We start from the raw sequence: 24,829 nt of genomic DNA, 5'->3' as shown, positions 1-24,829 counted from the left end.
ACACTAGACCTTCAGAACCCTCTCAAACACCACTCGTCCGAAAGACCCATCAGAGAAGCTTATAAAGGGACCCTTCAAGTCCCACCTTCAAAATACACCCGTCTAAAAACCACCAAAGAATGTTCCTTCTCCACAGCAGGCCCGGTACTCTGGAACAGACTTCCGACTGACCTAAGACTGGAACCTTGCCTTCATACCTTTCGAAGACAACTGAAGACGTGGCTTTTCCTCCAAGCCTTCCCCTAGTCAAAATGTCACTTCGAACTCAGCCTAAGGAATGAGATAATTACCAATCTCATAACCAGTTATATATTATTTATTTGTTGCTTTTCCGCTCTACCTTTCTTCCTGGCTACTCTAGCCCCCAAGTTCAATGCCCTTGTTTTATGTAACTTTGCTTGATTCAGCCTTCTCGTTTTTGGTTACACTTGTTCATCCCCTAAGTTCCATGTAAACCGGCCTGATGTGAATTCTATTCGTGAAGTCCGGTATAGAAATATATATTAAATAAATAAATAAATAAATGTTTTGTGATTTTATTCTTTATAACAATTTCCATGATTTTTCCCGCACTGAAGTCAGGCTCACCAGTCTATAGTTTCCCGGATTACCCCTGGAGCTCTTTTTAAATATCGGGATTACATTGGATTTGTTCAGGTTTTTCTGGCCAAAGGCCTTTTTACACTGAATCTAAAAGATGAAGGTTGAGGCGATGCCTATTGGTCACGGTATAAAGGGGTATGCCATCATATTTTTCTGGCATATCTTATTTGCTCGGAAGTGTAATGTTGAGGTATATTTTGTCATTTCTTGTATGAGGTAATAGTAAGATCCAAGAATTATTCTGTGGCAGAACTGGTTCCAGTACTTAGTTAGTAGAGCCCTCTCCAGGATCCAGAGCACATATGTGGCTCCTTTATTATGGCAGGAACCAGGAAACTTAGCTGTCACATTCATCACTAGCAAGTGATGGTCGTAATACACCTGGGTGCTCAGGCTGTGATCATATTTACAGTAGATGTCTTCCTGGCTCCGTGGAGGAGTCAAGCTCATATTAGTGCAGTTGATAGCCCCATCACATTAGGGAAATGAAGAATTGTACAGAAGCTCCTTTTGTACTTCAATCCTTGCCTATTTAGTTCAGGGATTTACTGGATGCTCAATCATCTCCAAATCAAACAAAATGTTGTGCAGATGTTCTGTAGGGTCTCAGACAAAACTGGCTTACTTTGACTCCTCATTGCTCCTGACCTATACTTTGATTCAGGCCCTGACTGGACCAGTAGCCATGGCCCATGGCATATACATATAAGGATTGCACTAAGAGGCTTTACAGGCAGCTGGAAGCAAAGATATAATTACATAAAGATACAATGTCACTTTTTTTATGCAAATGTTTTCCAATTTTCAGGTTCAGGTATCTCTACTGTGTGGTTTTTAAGTCTTTCTTTCTTTGTTATTTGAAAGAGCATCTTTTTTTTCTAAAAAAAAAAAAAAAAAGTCACCCCGTTTCATTTTGGACCCAATCTTGCTTTGGTCAGAATTAAGGCCTCAACGATATGCATCATTTGCATGGGCACAGCTATGTTAAAAAGAGGCATTTTTGGCGCCCTGCTTTGTAACACGCAAATGAGCTAGAGATGTGAAATTCTACAGTGCGGTGAAGCTTGTTGTGCTTACCATGCTTGTAGATTGTGACACATAAATGACCCCTCAAAATGGACATTGTATTGTGCTGTTATTTACTGCATGCATGCCTGAACCTGCAAAAGTATCACCTTTACAAGGATCTATCGTAATGTCATGTTGGCAGTATGTTGTGGCAGAGGTTTTGGGAACATGCTCTTTTTTTTGTCCCTGGTATCAAATTTTTCTTTTGTGCCAAAGGGAGGACATTGAAGCAATCAGACCTGCTCAGGATGAGAGGTTTAGTAAAGGTCATACAGTTGCTGGCACAAGGGAAAATCGTAAATTCAAACCCATTGATACAATTGAAATTTGCATTAGCAAAATTTCGAATGACATCACCTCATTCATTGCAAGTTTTCTAGAACGTGAACGTGAATATTTTCTTGCCCTTCAAGTATCCGGCTTCCAACCTGGTCAGTATTTAGCTTGCATCTATGATAACTCCTGGTGGATTGGCCATATATGCGAAGTCTCAACTGAAGAACGTGATGTCTTGGTCCTTTTTCTTGCACCGCCAAGATCCTGCCAGGTCATTTTACTGGCCGCCCCGTAGAGACACGTGTTGGGTTGCAGAAGAGCTTGTTATTGCTACCCTAGATGCAACCATAGCAGCATCATCAGGCAGGGAGTTCATTTATTCACAAGGCTCTTTGTCACGCATTGATGGGAGATTCGAAAGCATCTGCAAGGCAGGAAAAATCACGAAGTGAATTTTTGTGAAATCTGCAGTTTAAGCAATTCTCCTATGTAGTGTCTTGCCTTTTCTTGTTTTGTGCTTAAATAAAAGCTTGGAATCCTGTGGCTGGTACCTTGTCTGGCTGTCTGGAGGTGATGGAGTTGTCAATTTTGCTGAATTGGCAGTGGCATAGCCATCACTGACCAGTGTAAGGTAACTAATCAGCATACAAAGTTTTGCACTGACTTTGACCAATTTATGAAAATATTTCTAAACAAATGTTTGTCAAAAGCTAAAAGTGTGGTAAGTAAACTGAGCTGCACTGTAAAATTTCACATCTTAACTCATTTGCATGTTTTACAGTTGGGTGCCAAAGATGGCTCTTTTTAACATAGTGTATTCATGCTTGCACATGATGCTTGTCTTTGGGACCGAAATTCTGATCAAAGAAGGCTGGGCCCAAGACTAATCAGGATGACTTTTGTTCGAAAAAAGGTGCTCTTTCAAATGACATTAGAAAAAAATTAAAATCTTCACAGTAGAGATGTTTGCACCCCCAAAAATGGCAAACATTTGCATAAAAAGGTAACATCATGTCTTTATGTAACTATATCTATGCTTCCAGTTGGCTGCAAAGTCTTCTAGTGAAAATCCTAGATGTACGTCATGGGCCAAGACTACTAATCCAGTTATGGCCTGAATCGAAGTATACATGAGGAGCAATGAGGAGTCAAAGTAGGCTTAATTTCTTTTTAAAAATTTTTCACATAGTTTGCTAGCTCATAAAAAGGGTGGCAAGCTCCACGTTAGGTTCCAAACTTTGCATAGGAATTTAGCACCAGAGGTGGTTGTAATCCACAACATTTCAGGCCCCTAACAGGGGATGTTTGGCTGCAGTGCCTGGACAAAGTGGCCATTTTGTGTTGCGCGAAACACATTAGTGTCAATGACCTTTTATTTAGCTGCTTCTAGCTCTTGAACCAATAGAGATCCAGCTGAAAAAATTTGCATAGTTTTGTTTGAGGCCCTAGCGAACATTCACACAACATTTTATTCAATTTGAAGGAGGTTGAGTGTGGATGATTTTCTAAATTGGTCCACTTGACATGGAACTTCCCAGCTCCTATTTTGGACCCTTCCCTTTTCATTCCCCACTGTTGGAGATAACCATTGAAATTCTGAGATCTGAATTGAGCTTGTAAGTCCAGTAGTGTCACCTATTGTATTTTTCTTGTTTCTGTCTATATTCCTCCAAGGTATACCGGGGGGGGGGGGGGGTGTGTGTATGTGTGCTGGTGTAGTAATGTAATGTTGCATGTTTCAGCGTATGAGACTTGAATTTGAGTCTCCTGTCCAATGTGGTCAACTTGGGTCGATTGCGCTGCAGAGTTCCCAGAGAGAGAAGACCTATATCCATTTCTGTAACAAGGCTCTAATTAAGTGCACATTAGCTGGGTGGACAATAGCACCATTTTAGGTCCTGGAGAGTTAAAGAACTCCCCACTGCCATCTCTCTTGAACTTAGAAAGTAAGGAATTAACTGTGGCTAGGGTATGGATGATTAACTATTGGAGATCTGACGGGTACTTGTGACCCAGACTGACCACTGTCAGACTGAATGCTGGACTCTGTGGACCTTTGTCTGATCCAGTATGGCACTTCTTTTGTTCTTATGATCACTGTAATTTTCCTTTGTTTTTTTAAATTGTATGTTGACCATCTTTTGGCTTCTGTTTAATAATGAAACATCTATTTTTCAGCAAAGTTCCGGCTTTCCTCAATGTGGTTGATATCGCTGGCCTTGTGAAAGGAGCTAGCACTGGACAGGGTCTGGGGAATGCCTTTCTATCTCATATAAGTGCCTGCGATTCCATCTTTCATCTGACACGTATGTAAACTTGCTACTTTCAGTAAACTGATTTCATGATAGCTAATTTTATAATTCCCCTTGCAACTCTTTTGTAAGGATTATGGAATCCAAATTATTTCAACAAGTCCACATAAAGTAGGTTTTCCTGAAGTGACTCTTCAACTGGGAGTATTTCTCTGAAATCATCAGGGTGTGCATTCAGTTTACAAGTGTGTGTGTGTTGGACTGACCATTTTTTTGGCTTGGGGTAACTAGAGCCCAGAGGAATTAGTAGTGTAGAATGTTTCAGTTGTTTGAGAGCCCACAGCTATGAAGGAGTTTGTAGACTTTGGGTGGTATTGCTTGAGAGTAGGAGTCTTATTTATAAAGATTTTTCCATTGGCAAAGAGTGTGAAATAGTCCTTTTTGAATTAGTCTTATGAGCACTACCAGGTCTGTGAAAGAATTGGAACAGGTTGCACTGAAAGCATCATTTTAGAATTGGATTTTGAGTACTGTAAAAATGAAACTTTTAGTACGTGGCTTTTTATAGGAACTATTGCATGTACCAGACTTTGAAGGAGGTAGATAAATCTCTAAGGGGCCTATATACTAACCCGGGTTAAAAGAGGCCAGTTAATTTGCGTAGTGAACCACATCTTAACTCCATGTGCCCGAAACTACTTGGATGAAAACTGAGCCATCATTAAACTGACCATGTTTAAGTGAGCATGGCCAATGAGCTAGATGTGCATCTCATTGTTCATGTGCCAACAGAACCTCAGACCCATGAGACCTCAGACAATGAGTCTGAGGTCTCATGACCCTAGTCCACAAAACAGATCTTTGTCATTCCCTAGCCCCCCTCCTCCTGATCCAAGAAAAGGACCTCTGGGCCCGTTTCCGGTCCTTTTGCTTCCCATGGCCTGAACCGGGTAAAGGCTGTCTGTGACTATTTGTTGCCATTTAGCAGTATGGAGCGGTGCTAGCAGGAGGGTCAGGTGCTCCCTCCTTCAAAAGGCTGGGATATCTGGAAGGAGAGGGTGTGAATGGGAGATTGGAGGTTTATGGGGGGAGCACTACCTGGATTTAAACAAAAAAAAAATTGTTTTGAGTTGGAGGGGTCATGGGTCCAAAAGCCCTTGGTTTGGTGAAGTGGGGGCGGACATGAGCCCAGAGGCCCTTTCCTTTTGAGAGAATGGGGGCAGGGGGGGTGGCAGGAAAAAGGCCTCCTTAAGAGCTGTTGCTGTGTGTTCATACAGTTCACATAACCAAGGAAAGATAAGTGTACCTCAGGAGACCACAGCTTCATTTTTGAGTATTGGTTGTACTGCTGTAATACTCTTGCAGGTATCAATCCTGGGAAGTACATTATAATTGTTTTGGTTGTTATTCGCTCCTTTCCATGCACATTGATATTACTGGTGTAACACAGGCAGTTAATGCATGGTCTGGAGTTTAAAGCTAATTCATGTTAGTACATAGACCCACTAAGTCTTTATCGGTAGAATCAGTAACAGTTCTGATTGCCTAAGTAAATATCGGCAGCAGAGTAGAAGGTACATATCATCATATAATGTCTTCATCTGCTGATAAATATATAGTTCAGAGATCCTTATTGCAATTAGAAATCTCTTACTGGGATTTTGAGTTGAGATAATTGTAAAAGTTCTTTGCATTTATTCAGAAACTTTGAAGAGCTGCAAGTGCTGAATGTTTGGCTTCCAGAGAAGGGGCGTGGTGTTAATGCCCTCTTGGGACTACCAGGTCTTTTACGAAGACTCTTTGGGATATATACTGCATCTGGAATTCTTTGCTCAACTTTTCATGAAGATTATAGCATCTTCCAGCATTTGTTTTTGGATGCTTTCTAGGAGTGCTCCATTTCATTCAGTATGTTAATACTTTACACGTGAGGGGTGAAGGAAGAGCCGAGAATATTCATTGAATTCTGTTGATGGTAGATGATGCATGAAGCCGTGAAGCAACGGTGATTGGCTTTCATCTCTGTGATCCCTCAACAGGAGGGAGCATACTGTGGCAAGAATTCTCTCCTCTCTTGCCTCTCTCTTTTTTTCCAGATTTAAAAGGAAAGGTCTTTCTCAAGATATGCCTTTGAATAGCCCATTGTTGCTGTACAGGATAAAAGAGAATACATTTAAATTTAACCAATTGAATGATCTGATTGGCTCAGTGCCCCGGCTTCTTTATGTAGCAGTGAAGCATGATGGTCAGCTCAGGTACATTTTGTGATAGGATTTTAAGGGCCTGCTGACAAAAGCATGGTTTCTATTTATGAAATTATTTTGTATGTAGTGATGTACTGACTGTTTTAAGTAAATGCTGTTGCAACTATGTAGAAGAAACCTACATACATAATGTAAGATTTGTTGCTGTATTATAGAATTTTTATAATATTCTTAGTAAAGAATACATAAAAAGGCCTAATGATATCAGTTCCCTGAGAAGTGTAGCTGTAGGACTGGAGGGTGTAACTGATAGTTGCCCCTAGGCTCCTGCAATTGTGCAGCTATGGAAGAAATAGCATAATTAACTTGTAACTGCATAATTGACAACCTGCAGCACAATCAATATTTTTGGCTGAAGTTTCCCCACCTGTTAATTTAGTCATTTGAAGAAAGCAGCAGGGTGCCTGCTTTCTGTCTTGGTCATCTCTCTGCTCCTGCTTTAGCCCCTCCCCTGGCAAACAGCCTGCAGGCAACAGGAGGGATGGGGAAGTAATGTTGAGGCCTGGAGCAGATGAAAGAGAGAATGTGCTTCTTAATCTAGCTCCCTCTCCTCCTCCTCCTATTGTGTCATCCCCCCCCCCCCCCCCCCCGCTACCCCTTTTCTGGTATCCCTCAGTCAAAATGTTTGATCCCTGCCCTCAAAGATCTCTTAAATCAACCAAAGATGATTTTGATGTAATTCCTAAATGGAGCAATGTCCCTTTTAGAGGAATTTCATCTTTATGCAGAAGTTCTTAGATCTGTATATGAGGTCAACCATATATCAGCTAGAAAGACTTGGATGTGTTTGGATGTCTGCAATGGCTGGTGTCTCAGCTAGCAGAAAGGTCATGAATTTAAATTCATAGAATCCTATTGCTCACGAATTTCAAACTTGTGTTAATTCAGCCCCTTTGTGTGTCTGTTAGCATGTGCCCGATAATGCACACACATCTTACTGTGTAATTAACAGCATGGCAAACTGCTGATGCCGAAAGCATTTTCAGCATACATAAACACATATACTCGGAAAGACAAGGACTTTCTCAGGAAAATATAACAATTGCTGCATTGTATTTCAATGCGAAACAAAAGTGACATTTCACAGTTAAATCGTTGTAACACAAGTCTTAACTTGATAAATTGTTGATTTTTGTACTTGGTACATTTTTTGTTTGTATATAGTTAAAATATTGTTTAAAGACCATTTGGTTTTAAAATTGACATTTTGCATAGTCAAAAGTGTCAAATTTGCCACAGAATTAAAAAAAAAATTGCTGCAGGAAACAGGGTTTTGCTTATTGATAACATGAAATAGAGCTATAATGCTCGAAATGTTTCCAGAGACTGTTTTCAGTAGCTTTTGGCCTGGTTTTAGAAATCTTTGCTCCCTGCTAAAGCTCACGAATGTTCAGGCATAAACGTGAGGTTTGTATAATTCTGGTGCCAAAATGACATAACAGGGAATAATGATGAACCATGTTAATCACTTGATTCCAGATTTTATTGGATCGTCGAGAGAGGTGCTGTTAATGTGATGGTAGTTAAAGTTCCTAATGAACACATAAGTAGGAAGTCTGGTTTTGGTCATGAATTTTAGTTGACAATTTGAATAAGCCTTTAAAGGTAAATCAGTTTATTTAGCTTGTAACTCATGAAGATGCTGTCCTAGTCTGCATTTAGCATGAAACGATGAGGGTGGTGCATCTGGTCAGGCTATGCGCCATTCAGACTGAAAGTGCTCTTCTAATCCAGTTTTTGCACTATTATCTTTAATGTGTTTTAGTTGGTTGGGGTGAGATTGTGTGGTGCAGTAGGAGATATATGAAGTGATTGTTACGTTATATCCTATTTTCTCGGTGGGAGCCATGGTGATACCAGTACTTCCTGGGTAATATGCAGTCTTGCTTTCTCTAAACCCTCAAACTGAGAATACAGGACATTTTATTTATGTATTTGTAGAATCTCACAAGCCGAATAAAAGGAGACCATTTTTAGAGTTGAACCGATTTATATTGTGTTAGAACATTTTTGAAGATTAAAAATGAAAACATGCAGCTGCTTGCTTGTCCATAGCATTCATTTCAGATTGAAATCTTGAGATTTTAGCTTGATAGGTCTTTTTTTTTTTTTTTTCTTCATGCAGTATGTACCAGACACCATAGATTTTTCATACTTGAAAACTGCAGTGCAGTTTCAGTCCTGGGGTCTACAAATGAGACTGTCCGCCTTTCAGTGAAATCCATTGTGCTAACTAACTTGATGCTGGACTGAATGTATGGATGTAAAACTCGCTCGTGAATATTTATTTTGATTATTCTCGAGGACTGGAGTTAGACCTGCTATAGTGGTACCATGATATTCAAATAGATTACCAGTCCAGACCAGGGAATACCGGCCCCCTCCCCCCCCCCCCCCAAAAAAAAAATATCATCCAGAAAGTCAGTTACTTTATTCCAAAAGTGTTGAAGCTTATGACATAAATTCCCAGTATGAATATGACACTTAAGGCATAACTTAGAATCCCAAAGTTACATTCTTACCCCTAAAATCCTATTCAGCAGCTTAAACTGTATTTCTCTCTGATTAACTGCCAAGAGAGATTTGTATAGCGAAGGAAAAGCTTGACTCATGGATTCAAACTCAATTTGTTCCCCCCAAATCCACACTCTACTGGTCCACCAAGCACATCATTTATTTTTATTTTATTTAGATTTATATTCCGCTTTTTGCACTTTTTTCAGCGCTTCAAAGTAGATTACATTCAGGTACTGTAGGTATTTCCCCACAGGGCTTACAATCTAAGTTTGTACCTGAGGCAATGGAGGGTAAAGTGACTTGCCCAAGGTCACAAGGCGTGACAGCGGGACTCGAACCCTAGTCTCCTGGTTCATAGCCCACTGCTCTAACCACTAGACTACTCCTCCACTCCTATGGGTTGAAGACAGTAATGATCTCAGATGCAAAGCCCAAATTGATATTTTATGAAATTTCGGGGTGGTGTCTAAGAAACTATCTTTCTTATCTGTGAGTGCATCTCTGGACACATCTACTACGCAAACACTTGCGCCATAGTGACGTGCCTGCAAGAAAGCATAAAATTGAGAAATCTGTAATTCCCCATTCATCTCGCAATTTCTGTAATGAAAACCAGCAAGGGTCTTCAGGATCCATCAAATGAGCCAAATTACACAAGGCCTTGCTAGACCAATCTCGGAACACTGAGCTATAAAGCCTGGGTAAAAACTCCGAATTCCCAGGGTTAGGAAGGGCGAGACCCACGTTTCGTGCTCTGAGCCCCTGCCACCATACCCAAGCTCTCCTAACTGCAGCAAGCCAAAAAGCAGAGACTCTTAAAGCAGCCAGAGCCTTTGGCCGCAGATGAACCAGGTTAATTGGTTGATTATGGATATGTCCAGTCCCTTATCAAACCTTCCAGTTCAAACTTCTGTGTACCCGAAGCCCACTCCTGCAGTAAGCACAGAAGACAAACTGCGTTGTACGTTCTCAAAACCACAAGACCCACCCCTCCCTTCTTCCAATCCAGTCTCAACACATCATAGCTAATCCTTGTCCTCTTATTGCTCCAAACAAAGGACCCAAGCAGAGACCGAACCGCCTAACCCTTTTATTGTCAATCTACAAAAGTACCATTTGTAAGGAATACAAACGTTTTGGGAGAACTACCATTTTTACCAGAGCGGTTCTTCCCATCAGCGACAGAGGTAATGACTTCCACTGCTTGAGTAAAGCCTTTATCTTCCCAAAGTTCATGTCAAAATTAAGGGAACAGAGCTCTTCCTCAGTGTGAGCCAAGTAAATACCCAAGTAACAGAACTTATCCTTGGCCCATGCCAATGGAAAAGAGCGACCCACCTATTTATTAACTCTGCATGAAGGGGGAAAGCCTCCAACTTGTTATTAATCCTCAGCCCAGAAAAACTTCCAAACCCATTGATCACTTCAATAATGTTCCAAAGATTCTGCTGTGGATTACATATAAAAAGCAACAGACCATCCGCAAATAAGCTCAGCTTTATAACCTTATGCTTAATTTTAATCCTTTGGAAGGAAAGCATACCACAAAACTTGATGTGAGGGGTTCCAAAGCAAGAACAAAAAGCAGGGGAGACAAGGGGCCTATTCCCCCTACAAAACACAAAAACATCTGACAGGGACCCATTCACCAATATGTGCACCAGCAGCTGCTGATATGACATCCAAAAATTGATTTCCTAAATTGAATTTCTCTAACACCCACTGCAAATAGGGCCACTCTACGCAATCCAAAGCTTTTTTGGCATCAAGGCTAGCCAGTAAGCTATCATCATTACCTACTCTAGCCACCAAAATGGCCATGAAAACTTTCTGTATGTTAGAATTGGCAAGTCTCCCCCTTATCAGCCCCGTTTGATCCTGAGACACTACATCGCCGATCACTGAATTTATCCGAGAGTCCAAAATAGCTGTCAATAACTTATTATCGTGGTTCAAAAGTGAACTTGGCCTGTACAACCGAGGCAGTGCAGTGTCTAACCGGTTTAGCCAATAAGATTATCATCATTAGATTATGACCTGATTCAAACACTCCCTTCTCCCGAGCAGCGTGAAACATGTTTTTTTAGAGGAGTGAGCCCCAGATCCCCCAAAAGCTTGTAAAGCCAAGGCCCTGGCGTCTTGACTGACTTCAAATTTGCAATAGATATCTGAATCTCCCCTTCGGAAATGGGAGCATCTAACAGCCTTTCCTTATCAACCAGTTTGGATAAGGCCAAAGTCCTGAATAAACATCTGTCTCATCTGCTCATTACTGGGACCAGCAGCATATACATTTTTATAATAATCTTCAAAAGCCTTGAGAATAAGAGGTGTTCGAATATGTTTTAGAATCATGACATATGAGACAAAATGCCTTTAGAATGAGAGCTTGATTTAACCAGCCGGGCTAGTAAAGTACTAGATTTATTCCCCCATTTTATATTTGAGATATAATAAATTCTGCTGTATTCTAGAATCCAAAAAGACATTAAGCACCTTCCAGGCAGCAAACAGCTTCTCTTTTGAATGCTGAGAGAGATCCTGAATGTGTATCCGTCTGAGAGTTACAATCTCTTTGGTTAATTCTAACACTTTTGCATTCCTCTCTCTCCTAACCCTTGCTAGATAATAAATAGTGTGCCCCCACGTAATTGCCTTAGCAGAATTCCAGAATACTATGGGGTCAGTATCAGGGAGCAGAAAATTTATTGTACTCCTTCCATTTATTTGCATGAAACCCACAAAAGCTTTATCATGGAACACATGCAGGGGCATTGACCATCTCCTAGGCCCAGCGGTAACACCAGTCAGAGCCACCACTGACATCACTGCATGCCCAGAATATGAAACAGCCCTTATAGAACTAGAAAGCAACTTACTGAATAAAGCTGCAGGAACAAGAATAAAATCAATTCACGAGTACACATCATGCACATGAGAGTAGAAGGTATATTCCTTATCTTCCAAGTGCAGTGCTCACCAGCTATCAGTTGTAGCTCTTGACATATAAAACCAACCCTAAGATCTGCCTGATTTTTCTTAGGGGTGTTAGCCAATTTGCAGTCCACTTATGGGTTATATGCCAGGTTAAAATTGACCCTCAAAATGATTACATACCCCTCCTAAGAGGCCAGTTTCACCACCAAATTGGTAAAGAACCCATGCAAATACTTATTGGGAGTATAAATATTTACCAACAGCACTTTCCACCTCTGCGACAACCCCGCAACTATTACAAACCTACCGTTTTGGATCCCTGACCAGTCTTTCCTTCTTAAAAACCACAGTTTTGTTTGAGAATCGTGATTCCCCTCTTCCTGGCAGAAAAGGAAGGAACAAAGCATCGGACAATTCATGCCCTCTGTAATTTCTGGTGTTCCCCCATCCTCCAAATGGGTTTCTTGAAGAAAGGCCATATTTGCATTGCCCTTCCTTATATCTGTAAGCAGCTTTTTTCTCTTGATAGGAGAATGCAGACTGTCAACATTGATTGTGCATACAGTAATATTAGCCATTATCAAACACAAATGGTACAACCTTAGCCGCCTCATTCAAAATTTGTAGGGACAAGGACCCCCCCCCCCAGCCTAGGACTCTCCCCACTTCTCCAAACTTTATCCATGGTAAGAAATCCTTCACTCATGGTACCTCAACTAAGATAATCCATCCACTCATATACACAAACTGCCATCCATACTCCCAATTCCCCACCCTCCACCCCCATCCATTTATGGAAACTCCTAGTTAGAAAGACCACCCTTTGTTTCTCTGACAAGGAGTCCTAGATTATGCAGTCTTGGTCAGCAGGCAGATGATCTCTCTCAACAGGGGCCTCCTGGAGCCAGTAGTGCATAGCAAACACAGAAGGATAACGAAATCCCAGGATTCTAGAAATTTCCAGTAAGATCTCAACATGCTGGTATCTCTGCAGGATGGCCCACTCGAGCAGCAGTACACAAAACAAAAAATAACTAATAACTTGACAGAGGTCCAGCCATGTCCAAAGCCCCTAAGGGACACTCAAAAATAGTCTCCATATGTGAAACTGAACCACGGAAATGCATCCAACGGTCCCAGAGCAGGCAAGTGTGGCCCCGAAGGCCTCTGCTGGAATTCACTGAGGTTTTTTAAAAATTTTATTTCCCCAAAGGCAACAAAAACCATCCACTTCTCCCCCAGTTGCTGCCTTCCTGCATTAAAACAGCAGATGACTAGAATATTCCTGCAACAGTATCAGCCAGAGTCTCAAGGGGAGACTATGCATTGCTGCGAGATGCCAACTATCCAACTTGAGACCCAGCAGCCCACAAGTGTCACCGATTCCGCTCACCTTCAGTGCAGTGCAGACTGGACTCCATGACAATAGGTCCAGGCAGCTCATCCATCCAGGTGAGCCACTGTAGCAGATGCACAGTAGGACAAACTAAAATAACCCGGGTCCCAAAAACTGCTCCAGACCCGCGACCTAGTGCCAATTATAATCAATAACAGAAGAAAACCGGGCCAGGCTAAGGTCACATTAGCAGGAGTGGTGCAAACTTTGCTCATCCAAGCTGGGCAACAGACTCCGTGGCCTTTGCACTTGTAGTGAGAAGCCGCAATACCCTATTGTGAAACTCTTTGAGGGGCACAGGAAACTGCAGGGAGAAGCGCACTCCTTTTGTGATAAAGCTGGGTGCAGTACGGAGAGAACTCTTTAAGGACAGTGAGGAACTTAGCTGAAAAGTCCAGGAAGAGCAACAACTTGCCATTCTCATAGTAGAGCTCTTTTTTTTACCTTACAGTAAGATGACAGGATTTTTTCTTTATCGGGGTACTTCAAAAACTTAACGATCACCTACCCCCAACCAGTGGACCCTCTCCACCAAGATTAGTCGATCCCCATGTTCACCTAAAGGTTCTCAGGGAGCCATTTTTCACAAAACTTAATTGGGGCTTCCCCTTGAATAAACTCAGGAACCCCCAAGATCCTCAAGTTATTGCATCTACTTAGATTTTCTAATTCATCTAGCTTCAACTCCAGGAGTTTTTGTCTCACGTAGCTCCCCTGCTGCAGTCTCCAGCGAGAGCATGCGGTGATCATTCTCAGACAACTTTATTCTGAATGCCACTGATAGTGCTATTGAAAGCATCGACTTTATTGCTCAGCTCGCCTACCAAGGTCTGTATTTTTTTTTTTTTTTGCAACTGACCAGTTAATTCAGCTGACACTGCTTGGGTGAGTTCTTGGGGCTGTGGCTTCCGACAAGTCATCTGCTACCAGGCCTACTTCCTGCGCCACCTTTTCTTCGCCGCTACAGACTTTCTTCGCGCCAGCTCTTTTCGCGCATCTCGCCATCGGTCCCACGGAAAGCGCCACTGAAATGTCCATGAAATCACCCACCTGGGCTGCTTTGAAAAACCCCGAGCTTTTCCAGATCACTATGAAAAATAACTTAAAAACACCGCTGGCTCCAAGGGAGCGGGACGGAAGAGCGACTTATCGTGGTGACATCTTAGCCACACCCACCTCCTAAAACTTATTTTGTGCTGGAATTTTAATCCTGATTTCTGGGAAGACTTGACTCATTTTTTTTTCTTTTGCTTTCAAAATTCATTAAATGTTAATTTAGATATTAAATTGCTATATGTGATGCTTGGAATGGTTACAGTTGTAGTATAAGGGGATATTTTCATAAGACTCCTGTTATCAGAATTGGTCTCCTCTTCTGTCTTTTCGCTATTGGTTTCTTCAGGCCTACAGGTGTCAAAAGTATGAAGTGTGGTTAAAGAGAGGGTGGTTGTAAAATGCAGATTAGTTTGATGAACTGGGAGCATTGTTTCTTGTTCTGAGCCACAAGGATTTTCCTGCCTATTAACTATGTTGCCAATAAGTAGGTTTCTTCCAAAAATCCTAGGCTTAGAACATTCCTCAAGCTTTAATGGGAGGAAAACACTTTAAGATCTGGCAACTGATTCACAGAAAGAAGGTGACTTTATTATTTTTTTTTTTAATAGAAAAAAACAACAAAAATAATTTAACGTGGTCTCTGAAAGAACAATGTGTTCTAATCTCCCTCATCCCCAACAAAATTAATCACACCTCAGCAATAAATAAATGAATGATTGTAGAAGCAGATCTACTCTCCTCCATGCGGATGATTGGAGAATTAATACAGTTGCAGACTGAGCTTGTAATGCCAGCACATATACTAATACAATACTCAGGTTTTTAGCACTGAATACATTTCACGTTGTTATAATTCTTTCCAGCTTATTAAAATGCTGTTCATTTTTAATCACAATAGAAGAGTCTGTAGACCACGGCTTCCCAAACCTTTCCTGGGGACCCCTCAGCCAGTTGGGTTTTTGGGATGTTTACAATGAATATACATGAGATACATTTGTATGCCTTCAAGACTCAGTATATGCAGGTTTTATCTCATGCATATTCATTGCGGATGTCCTGAAAGTCTCACTGGCTGTGGGGTCTCCAGGACAGCTTGAGAAGCCCTGCTTTACACTGGGACCTTAGGACACTTGGAGAGCTCTGGGAATGACCTCTTCTGATTGGTCTCCTACCTAGTGGCTCAATAAACAGCCCTCTTCATATTAGGCACGTCACTGTGTTTCCAGATGAAGTCATTTAATGGGACCATTTTTTCCATCATTTTCAATTGGTCATATTACAGGAAATATCTCATTGTAAGACTATAGAGTCAATTTTGAAAAAAATTAGGTGCCTAAATTTAAGAAGATTTTCAGTCCAACTTAGGACCCTAACTTTTCAGTTGAAAACTCACCCAAATTTAGGAACCTAAAAGTTAGGACTGTAAATTTAGACCTGCAATTAATGTACCTGGATTTAGGAGCCTATGGTGGGTGCCTAGCGCTGATAATCAGTGTTTCAGTAACTAATGTTTTGTCCCTGGTGTGCAGTAAAGAAAGATAATAAAAACAGTCTTGGATAAGGAGTGATATCGTACAAATTTAGTGATTATAATGGAAGGGAAATTTGATCTGGATTCTGAAATATTGGCAAGAAAGCCTACTATAAACTAAGACTTGTGCGGTATTAGAACCTTATTTAGATGGTAAATCCTTGCTGTCTGTTGTCCTCTCCTTTGTGATATCCCATTTACAATGCATGCAGTGTATTGTCGGTGGGTTTAATACATAAACTACAGTTAGTTCCGAACACACTTCCAGGTTCATTCTGGGTAAATCACGGTTGGAGAGGATGACACCTAGGTTGAGAATCTTGCATTGGCTGCCAAACTTGGCCTGCATTAAATTTAAGATTCTGGTCTTGACTTTTCACGCGCTAAGGGAGGGGAAGCCAAACTCTCTGGCAAAAATGCTCAGCTGGTAACATCCTAGTAGACAGTTAAGATCAAGGCAAGAGGCACTATTGTGTGTTCCAGCTGTGAAGGGCATGCAGAGGATTTGACTTTGGAATGGTGCGGGTTTTTTTTTTTTTTTTAGCAGTCTCTCTGTTGTGTAATGGTTTTCCTAAAGAGAGAAGGTTGGAAATAGATTATTGGAGGTTAGAAAGAGGGTTAAAACCTGGCTATTTCCAACAGATTAAATAATAGATCATCCTGTGGAAGGAACTCAGTAAGGACTCGGATAAGGAAACGTATTATGGCAGTTACAGCTTTTATTAATTTTAGTTAAGAGTTAAGCATTTTGTTTAAAATGTTTTTATTCTTGAGACTTTAATTGTTTTATGTGAGATGGATTTTGTAAGTTAAATTGTTGTATGTAAAGGTTATCCTTTTTCAAGAGGATTTCTAGATGTACACCACTTAAAATGAATTACCTGTTTGTTTTAGTGGTATAAAAAAAAACCATGACAATAAACAACAATACAAGTGGTAACACACTATGGCTGGCAGCTGGAATACATCCTTGGCAACGTAAACAGGAATAATTTGACGGACTGGATTGGCTGATTGGTCTTTTCCTGCCATCATCTCCTATGTGACTGTGAAGGACACCACCTTTGGCAGCCTAGTGACATCTAGAGCCATGCTGTTTATAGATGGAACTTGTTAAGTCTTCTCAGCAGGAACTTAAAGAAATGACCTTGGAGGCCTAGAACAAGACTGCTGCCTACTGTGCTACAAGGGCAATCTTTCTCAGAATGCTGCAGAAACGTCTGCTGTGTACCGTGCAGTGACTCTCAGACTATTTGACCAGTAACAATTTTGTCAGAAGGGAAATTTAGTTCAGATAGTGTCATGCTGCAGAATATAGTTTTGAACCGCTCGCCTGATTACCTCGCTTCTGTGCGTGCTTTTTTTTTTTTTTTTTATCATGGCTGTATTTGTCTCTTGCATGAGAGACCAAGCAGTATGTGATTGTTGTGCTGATAGCACTAGTATGGTTCAGAAATGCTGCCTGTAAAGAGTCTCCCAGTACTTGTATTTTTTTTTCCATTTCTCAGAACGAACCTCAGCAGTTCTCTTGACCTAAACAAATTATCCTTCACCTCTAGCAGGATAAAAAATTAGAAGTATTAATTAACAGTGGGCCTTTTAATATACATTCTCTGTAGAAGGTAAATAAACCTCAGTAAAACCACTCAAGGCAGTCCTTTTTAACCTGTAAGCCTAGTGCCCATATATAACAAGGGCTTCATTCAATTTTTTAATACCTGTTCGTTTCTGCATCTTCAGAAGGGCAACAGATCTTGAAAATGACTCTCTCGATCTACAAATGAGGTTCTCCAGTAGAGCGCTTTTTAATGTTTTAAACACACACATTTTGCGTAGAGTAAGAGGACCAGCTTTTTGAGGCATGCATGAAGAACCACTGGAGACGTTGCTAAATCCGTTACTTTCCCTTTGACTTCTGACATTGTTCATCTCCAGTGCAAACTGAATAAAAGAAATGTTTGGTTTGCTTTAGCTTCCCTTAGTAGGACTATGGGAATGAAGAATACATCTAAACACAAAGACTCTGATCTCTGACCTTGTACTATAGGATTTTCTCCCCTTTGATGGCCTGATTCTAGATGATGAATTATGGAACATATGCATTTGTATGGCTTACCTTATTTTGATAGTTCCTCAGTCTTTCACAGTAATATTTTGCTCCCCATTGTTCTACTATCTGAACATTTTTCCTAATTACAGTGCACAAATGGTATAGTCCCAAAAATCTATTGCAGTGGGGAAATCACAAGTGAATAGATTTATAACTGTCTTCAGTGCTACTTCAGTGAAAAACATATTAGGATCTGTCACATGATGGTAAAGTAGAAGACAGCAGAGCATTGGTGTACTAATATACAAAGCAAAAGTGATGACACAAAGCAGAACTCTGAGGAGGTCTCCGGGTTAGGCATTGGCATGCCATGTTTTGATAATATGCTTTTCATTTTTTTTTTTTTATTATACTTTGTACTCCTGACCTTTTTTCTGCCCCTCTGGACTGAATGATGCCATTTTATTTTGGAAATATCTATTTCCGTGCTACTAATAAACTATACACAGGAAACGGACAGAACTAGCAGTGTACGTACGAGCCACTGCTATTCGGTGCTCATTCCTGCGGTGGAACATTAAATGGATCCGGTGTGAAAGCTGAAGTTTTGGGCTTACTTTCCCTTTCAGGAGTAAATTGCTTCAGTCACTTCCCAAGTACAGTTCGCTGATCCCAATTGCTCTTTAGGTCAAGCTTTGAAAACTGTGTTTTCCTCGTCTAGCTCCAATATCTTCTAGGTTGGTTGATATTATACTTGGAAATCCCATGTCTAAATATTGGAAAAGGAAAATCAAGCAGTTCATTCTACTTTGCATGTATTTGTAGAAATATTATTCTAAAGAGTCATGAATTATTCCAGGATAGTTTAGCCAGGGGATGAAGTGTTGTCAACATATAATTTGCTGTTTTTATGTTTTTTTCATAAGCTTGTAGTTACCAGCCTAAAATAAATTGCACATCTGATACAATCTCTCAATATAACACACGGGGCCCTATTTTCTGAAATCTTTTGTGGTTCACAACCATCTTTCTTTTAAATTGTTTCTCAGAAATATAGTGAATTCTGAGCAGATATTTTCACAGTAAGCACTTGTTTACTTTGGTTCTAGTTTTTTTTGGGTTTTTTTTTCCTTCGGGGCTGTAACTGTGGTATTATTAGGCAGGTAATTTAAAATAAATCCTGTAGCTCGTCCTGCGTTGTGACGTCCTGCTAATTTATGTGCTTTAATAATTTTACACTGGTGGCTGTATGCCTATAATGCGACTTTAGGGTGGGTTTTTAAAGCTGTGATAGTAATAGAGTTTGCTGAGGAGATAAGTGTGGTAGTTTAGTTTTGCAGATGAAGGTAGACTGTATTTAGCAATTTATTATGTCTCTGCTTGTCTGCACCACCTGCTGGCTTAGCAGGCTACTGCCAAAATCCTTAGGTGCCCTTCTTCCTCTCTCACAATTTCTCTCTCAGGCTGTATGTTGATAGCCTTTTGCAGGCCTCTTTCATACATGGGTGGGCTGATGGGTCCTTCTTGCAACTTAAGGCCTGTCTGAATAGCTGTGGTATTATATGATGAGTTTGTTCAACAGAGGGGACTGCTTTGGAGCTTGAAAGTGGCCGTAAGACTGCAGGCCCAGGCCAGAAGTCAGACCATAGCCATTTTTCATCCCTGGGTTTCCAGCAATTGTGGAAACATGAGAGGGCCACAGGCTGAGGCTTGGAACCTGAAATAGTAGTGCCTAGCTGGATCATCCAGAGTTGATGTCCTGCAGAAAAGGACTGTCTGGAAGCAGGTATGCACATGCATTCAGTGCTATGGTGTACTTCTCTAGCTGAAGAGTGAGTAATCATCAATATTTAATTGTTTATTCTCTCATAGGGAGGAATTGGAGGGCATAAAAAGATCTATGGGTCTTCCCTGCCTGGATTATGGGGAACAGATGCATCCTATTAATGTTGGATCAGTATGTCTGATCTATGAAGAGGTGGATTCAGAAATTGAAGAATCCTTGAGGATTCCAGGGGAAAGAAGGGCAGGTAGGACAGGATGAGACCTCCTAGGGTAGGTGTGGGGGAAGATGAGGGCCAAGGGTGATAAACTGAGCGATCTTGGGGTGTCCAGGAAGTCTGACGTAACCTGCCTGAAGGGACCTTGATTAAAATCTAATGAGCATGGGGAGGCTGCCTCTTTTTTTTTTTTCTTTTTGAGAACACCTGGACTACTTTTGGTGGCTGTGGGATTTTATTACTAAACTTGGTAATAAGACATGGAAGGACCTTGGCATTGTATGAAGTATTGGTCTTGTAAGAATCAAATTAGAGATTAGAAGACCTGAAATGGGCTATCAGAGGAGGAAAGAGCACTGTTAGTGGATTTTGAGCATGCTTGGGACAGATATGGAAGACTGTAGTGGGAAAATGGTTGAGAGGTCAGGGAAAGGATATGATGAAATGGGAGGGAAGTTGAAGTGGGCTGCATATGGGAATTTATATGCTCATCTGTCTGAAAGGGAAGAATCTCAACTAAGCAGACTGGATAGGCCAATTTGGTCTTTATCTGCTGTCATCTACTAATGTACTATGAACTCCACTATTGTGGACTGGTTCAATGACTATTTCAGTGCAAATCCTGATCTTTTCAGAAATGATTTTGCTCCTTAAGAACATAAGACTTGCCATAGTGGGTCAGACCAAAGGTACATCAAGACCAGTATCCTGTTTCCAATAGTGGCCAACAGTGGCTAATCCAGGTCACTACCTGGCAGGATCCCAAGGGGTAGATAGATTCTATGCTGCTTATACCAGGGATAAACAGTGGATCCCTGCAACTCCACCTTATTGGTTTTTGGAGATTTCCTCTGGGAACTTGTCCAAATCTTTTTTAAACGCAGCTACACTAATGGTTTTCACCACATCCTCTGGCAACAACTTCCACAGCTTAATTATGTGTTGAGTAAAAAAAAATTTGTTCTCTTATTAGTTTTAAATGTATCACCTAGCAACTTAATTATGTGTCTCCTAGTTTTCATACTTTTTGAAAGAGTAAACATCCAATTTCCTAGCACCCAGACAGATTGATTCAGGACCAGTGGGATATGCACCTCTACCAATAGATGGAGACTGAGAAAAGCTGACAACACAGAATATATATATATACTCCTGCAGTGACATCAGCCAATATTCTCCGTCTCCAGCAGATGGTGGACTTGCATCTCCCTACTGGGGATTGCTTCAGATTTTGGAAGGAGAACTAAAAGGAAAATGAATTTGCCCCGCTCTCTTGCGGTGATACCAAATGGTCCCTCCCCCGGTTGAGAATTCCTGAAGTGATTTCTGTGGTCCTTCAGATGAGTGCCTTGGTCCGGTAGCTGGTTTTTCAGCCAGCGTGGACTTAGCTGCTTGGACAGCTGAAAGGCAGTGGATGCAAGAAGCTGAGTGCGGTGGTGATGGCATATGCTGTCTACCCCTGCAGCTGGAAATAGCCTTTGTACTCAACTGGGAAAGGCTGAGCTCAGTTAAGATAAAAAAAAAAAAAGACTATAATAAAAATACAGAGACATGAGGGTTTTTGTGTAAGGCTTACTCCTTGCCTGGTCTCCGTGCTCGGTGTGCCGTTCCGATGTTTGTCCCAATCCGAGGGAGATTAAGGGACATGGCAGCCTGGCGGGTTGAGCAGCATCTATCGGCTAAGCCCCACTCTGAAGCTTTTTTCCTGTGCGCCGTGTGGTAACCACAGTGGTGTGTTTGCGTGCTTTTTGCCTGCACATTAGGCTGCCCTCTTCAGGATCATCGGTTTGGTCAGTGCGTCTGACTGTGCGTCCAGTTTGTGTGACTAGTTTTTGGACGCTCAGTCTGTTTGGGCATCCAGGTTAAGCGACGTCCAGGCTAGACGCACGCTTACCTGTACATACAACTTGGGCGCATTCGTTGTGTGCTTACCTTTGGGATGCCTAGTCTTGCAGTGCCATTTTGGATGCCTAAATTTTAATGCATATATTAAAAAAAAAAAAAAAAAAAAAAAAAAAAGAGAGAGAGAGAATGGCGCCTATGGCTAAGAAACCTAAGCGCCTTTCCCTATGCGCTGCTTGTCATATTCGGGCATCTGAGCCTGGCATGCCCTCTAACTTGTGCCAGCGCTGTTTGGAGGCTCAGGGAGAATTATCTTCCTCTGACTTTACTAAGCCTGGTTCTTCCTAGCCTGATGAGGGTCTGGGTAAAGACGTGTCAGGAGGGGCGCCTGATCTTGGAACTCCCTTAACTGGTTCATCAGTGGGCGCAGCACAGGTGCCTCCTGGTTTGGATCCTTCTGCCTTTTCTTGGGTAGAATTTTTTCAAGGAATGCAATCCTTTTTTCAGGCACAGTGCTGCTGTTAAGTGCTGTAATACATCTAGATCAGCAGTAAGCCTTTCCAATAAGGATCTAGATGGCACGGATGAGGCCGATCCTGACTTCCTGGAGGATGGGTAAATTCCTCTGGGACTGGAACTGTATAGGACTGTGTTGCAGTTCTTTCATAGAGATGAGCTGCTGGTTCTGATTTCCCAGATTTTGAAAATGCTGGGAGTACCTGGGGCGGATTCCAATTCTGAGCCAAAGAAAAATCCCATGTTGGTTTCCTTGCATAAAGCTTCTTGTTTTTTCCCTGTGATGGAGGCCAATCAGTGGGGCGCCCCGGAGGCTAATTTCAAAAGGGGGCGAGTTTTGGATGGTCTGTACACCTTGGATCCAGTGGTGAGAGAGCGTATGCGTGTTTTTTTTTAAAATTTTTTAATTTATGCAATTTCAGATATATTAACATATATCAAAAAGATAATAAGAGATCCATTCAGATTATACACAAAAGAAAAAACATTATCCAAGTAATGATACAAATTAAACTTCGGTCTCTTAACATTCAGGAAATCTGGGGACCAAGATGTATGACCAGGTAATTGAAACTCTATTACATATATATCTATTCAAATTAGGAATAAACCACACTGAGAAACACTTCCCCTTATTTCCTTATTTAGGGCACAGCACTTCATCATTTACCATCTAGGAACCCCCTTAGTTGTTCGGGTTCATAAAAGATATATTTATTTTCCTGATACTTTAGGAAACATTTACAAGGGTATCTCAACACTATACTGGCTCCTCGACTTAGTGCCTCTGGCCTCATAAGCAAAACTTTTCTCCTTCGTTCTTGCGTGGAGTGAACAATATCCGGATAAATCCACACAGATTGACCATTATATTGAACTGTTCTGTTCCTAAAGAAAAACTTTAGAACAAGATTTCTATCCTGTTCAAAAGCGAGTTGCCAGTAGTGTGCCTCTTGTTTTAATCTCGGTTTGCAGAGATAGCTCAATCAACTCTGAGGTGTTCAAAGATTGCTGTGATAAATGTTGTACTTCCTCTCCTTCTCCCATGGTTAAAGCAGTTTTCTTTGAAACATAAAAAGCTCTTGAAACAACCGGTAGTATTTCTTTAGGTATCTTTAAAATTTCTAACATATATTCTCTTAACCTAGCGTATGCGTTTTCTGAAGGTAAACACACTTGTTTGTGCAGTCTCCAAACAGACGACTATCCCCTTGGAGGGAGGAGCGGCCTTGAAGGATGTACATAATAGGAGGATTGAGATCATCCTTAAACAAGTATTTGAAGCAGTGGTAATGACTTTGCAGATATCTTCTTGTTTTTCCCAGGTGGCTCGCTCTTGTTTATTTCTCTCTCAGGAGGTCGATTGGCTCTGGAGTGAATTCCAGGGTGGTTATGGAGCCAGCAGCCACCTTTTTGGCAGATGCAGACTGCGATTTGGTCCGCACCTCAGCCAGAGGGGTGGCTTCGATAGTAGCAGTCAGGCGTCAGCTAACCTTATGAAATTGCTCTTTGAAGGCTTGCTCTTGTTTGGAAGCGAGTTGGAGAAACTGGCCAGTAAGTAGGGGGAATCCCCGGTTCTTCAGTTGCCGGAAGATAGGAAGCAGACAACGCACTCCTTTACAATGAGAGGTCATGCTGAGGGATCCAAGCGTTTTCATCCGTACAGAGGAGCGACTTTTCAGAGACTAGGTCTCAGTTCTTTTGTCCCAGAGAGCACAGGCAGGGTGCGGGCTCTGGTAGTGGAATATCTCGAGCCTCCCAGTGAAGGTTTGCCAACCCACCCTTGGGAACAGGAGAGAGGGGGATGCCACTTTCTTTTTATCAGAAGTGGATTGAAATCAACGGATCAGTGGGTCCTGGAGGTGATACAAGAAGGATATGCTCTGTAATTTCACATGTTCCTTGGGACGTGCTGATGGTGTTTTCCTGCCACTCCCTGCAGAAGAAGCAGGCAGTGGAGTGTACCTTATCAAGGCTCCTCAGTCTGAGGGATATGGTTCCATTGCCCACGTCTCAAGAAAATATGGGTTGATATTCCATTTATTTTGTTGTGCCCAAAAAAGGAGAGCTCCTTTTGCCCCATCCTGGACCTCAAAGGGGTCATCTGTCATTTATGGATGACTCATTTTCTCATGGAAACATTGCACTTGGTGATAATGGCCGTTCAGTCAGGGGAACTTCTGACTTCCCTGGACCTGTCTAAGGCGAATCTACATATTCCCATCCAACTAGAGCACCAACGTTTTCTGCAATTCATGGGTTTGGGTGCCCTTATCGGTTTTGGGCATTACCTTTTGGTCTGGCTACTACTCCCAGAACCTTTTCCAAAGTAATGGTGGTGGTTGCGGCAGAGTTGAAAGAGAATGGGATCCTAGTATACCCCTATCTGGATGATTAGCTGATTTGTGCCAGATCTCTGGAAGGAGAGCCATCTGGTGGCCCACAAGGTGATTGCCCTGATGCAGGAGCTCAGCTGGGTGGTGAACCTAGCCAAGAGCAGTCTTCAGCCTGTTCAGTTGCT

General features: G+C 41.6%; 1 protein-coding gene across 1 annotated transcript in view; it reads left to right on the top strand.

Moving 5' to 3' along the window:
* Positions 1-24,829, top strand: part of OLA1 (Obg like ATPase 1) — a 342,037-nt gene that overhangs the window by 19,495 nt on the left and 297,713 nt on the right. The window contains exon 4 of the mRNA XM_029605806.1: positions 4,126-4,253. Coding sequence (XP_029461666.1) covers positions 4,126-4,253 — 128 coding nt within the window. The remainder of the gene's footprint in view (positions 1-4,125; positions 4,254-24,829) is intronic.

This window comes from Rhinatrema bivittatum, chromosome 6, assembly GCF_901001135.1.
Source record: "Rhinatrema bivittatum chromosome 6, aRhiBiv1.1, whole genome shotgun sequence".
Taxonomy (NCBI): domain Eukaryota; kingdom Metazoa; phylum Chordata; class Amphibia; order Gymnophiona; family Rhinatrematidae; genus Rhinatrema; species Rhinatrema bivittatum.
Note: the sequence above shows the minus strand (reverse complement) of the source record. Positions and strands in the feature narration are given on the sequence as shown.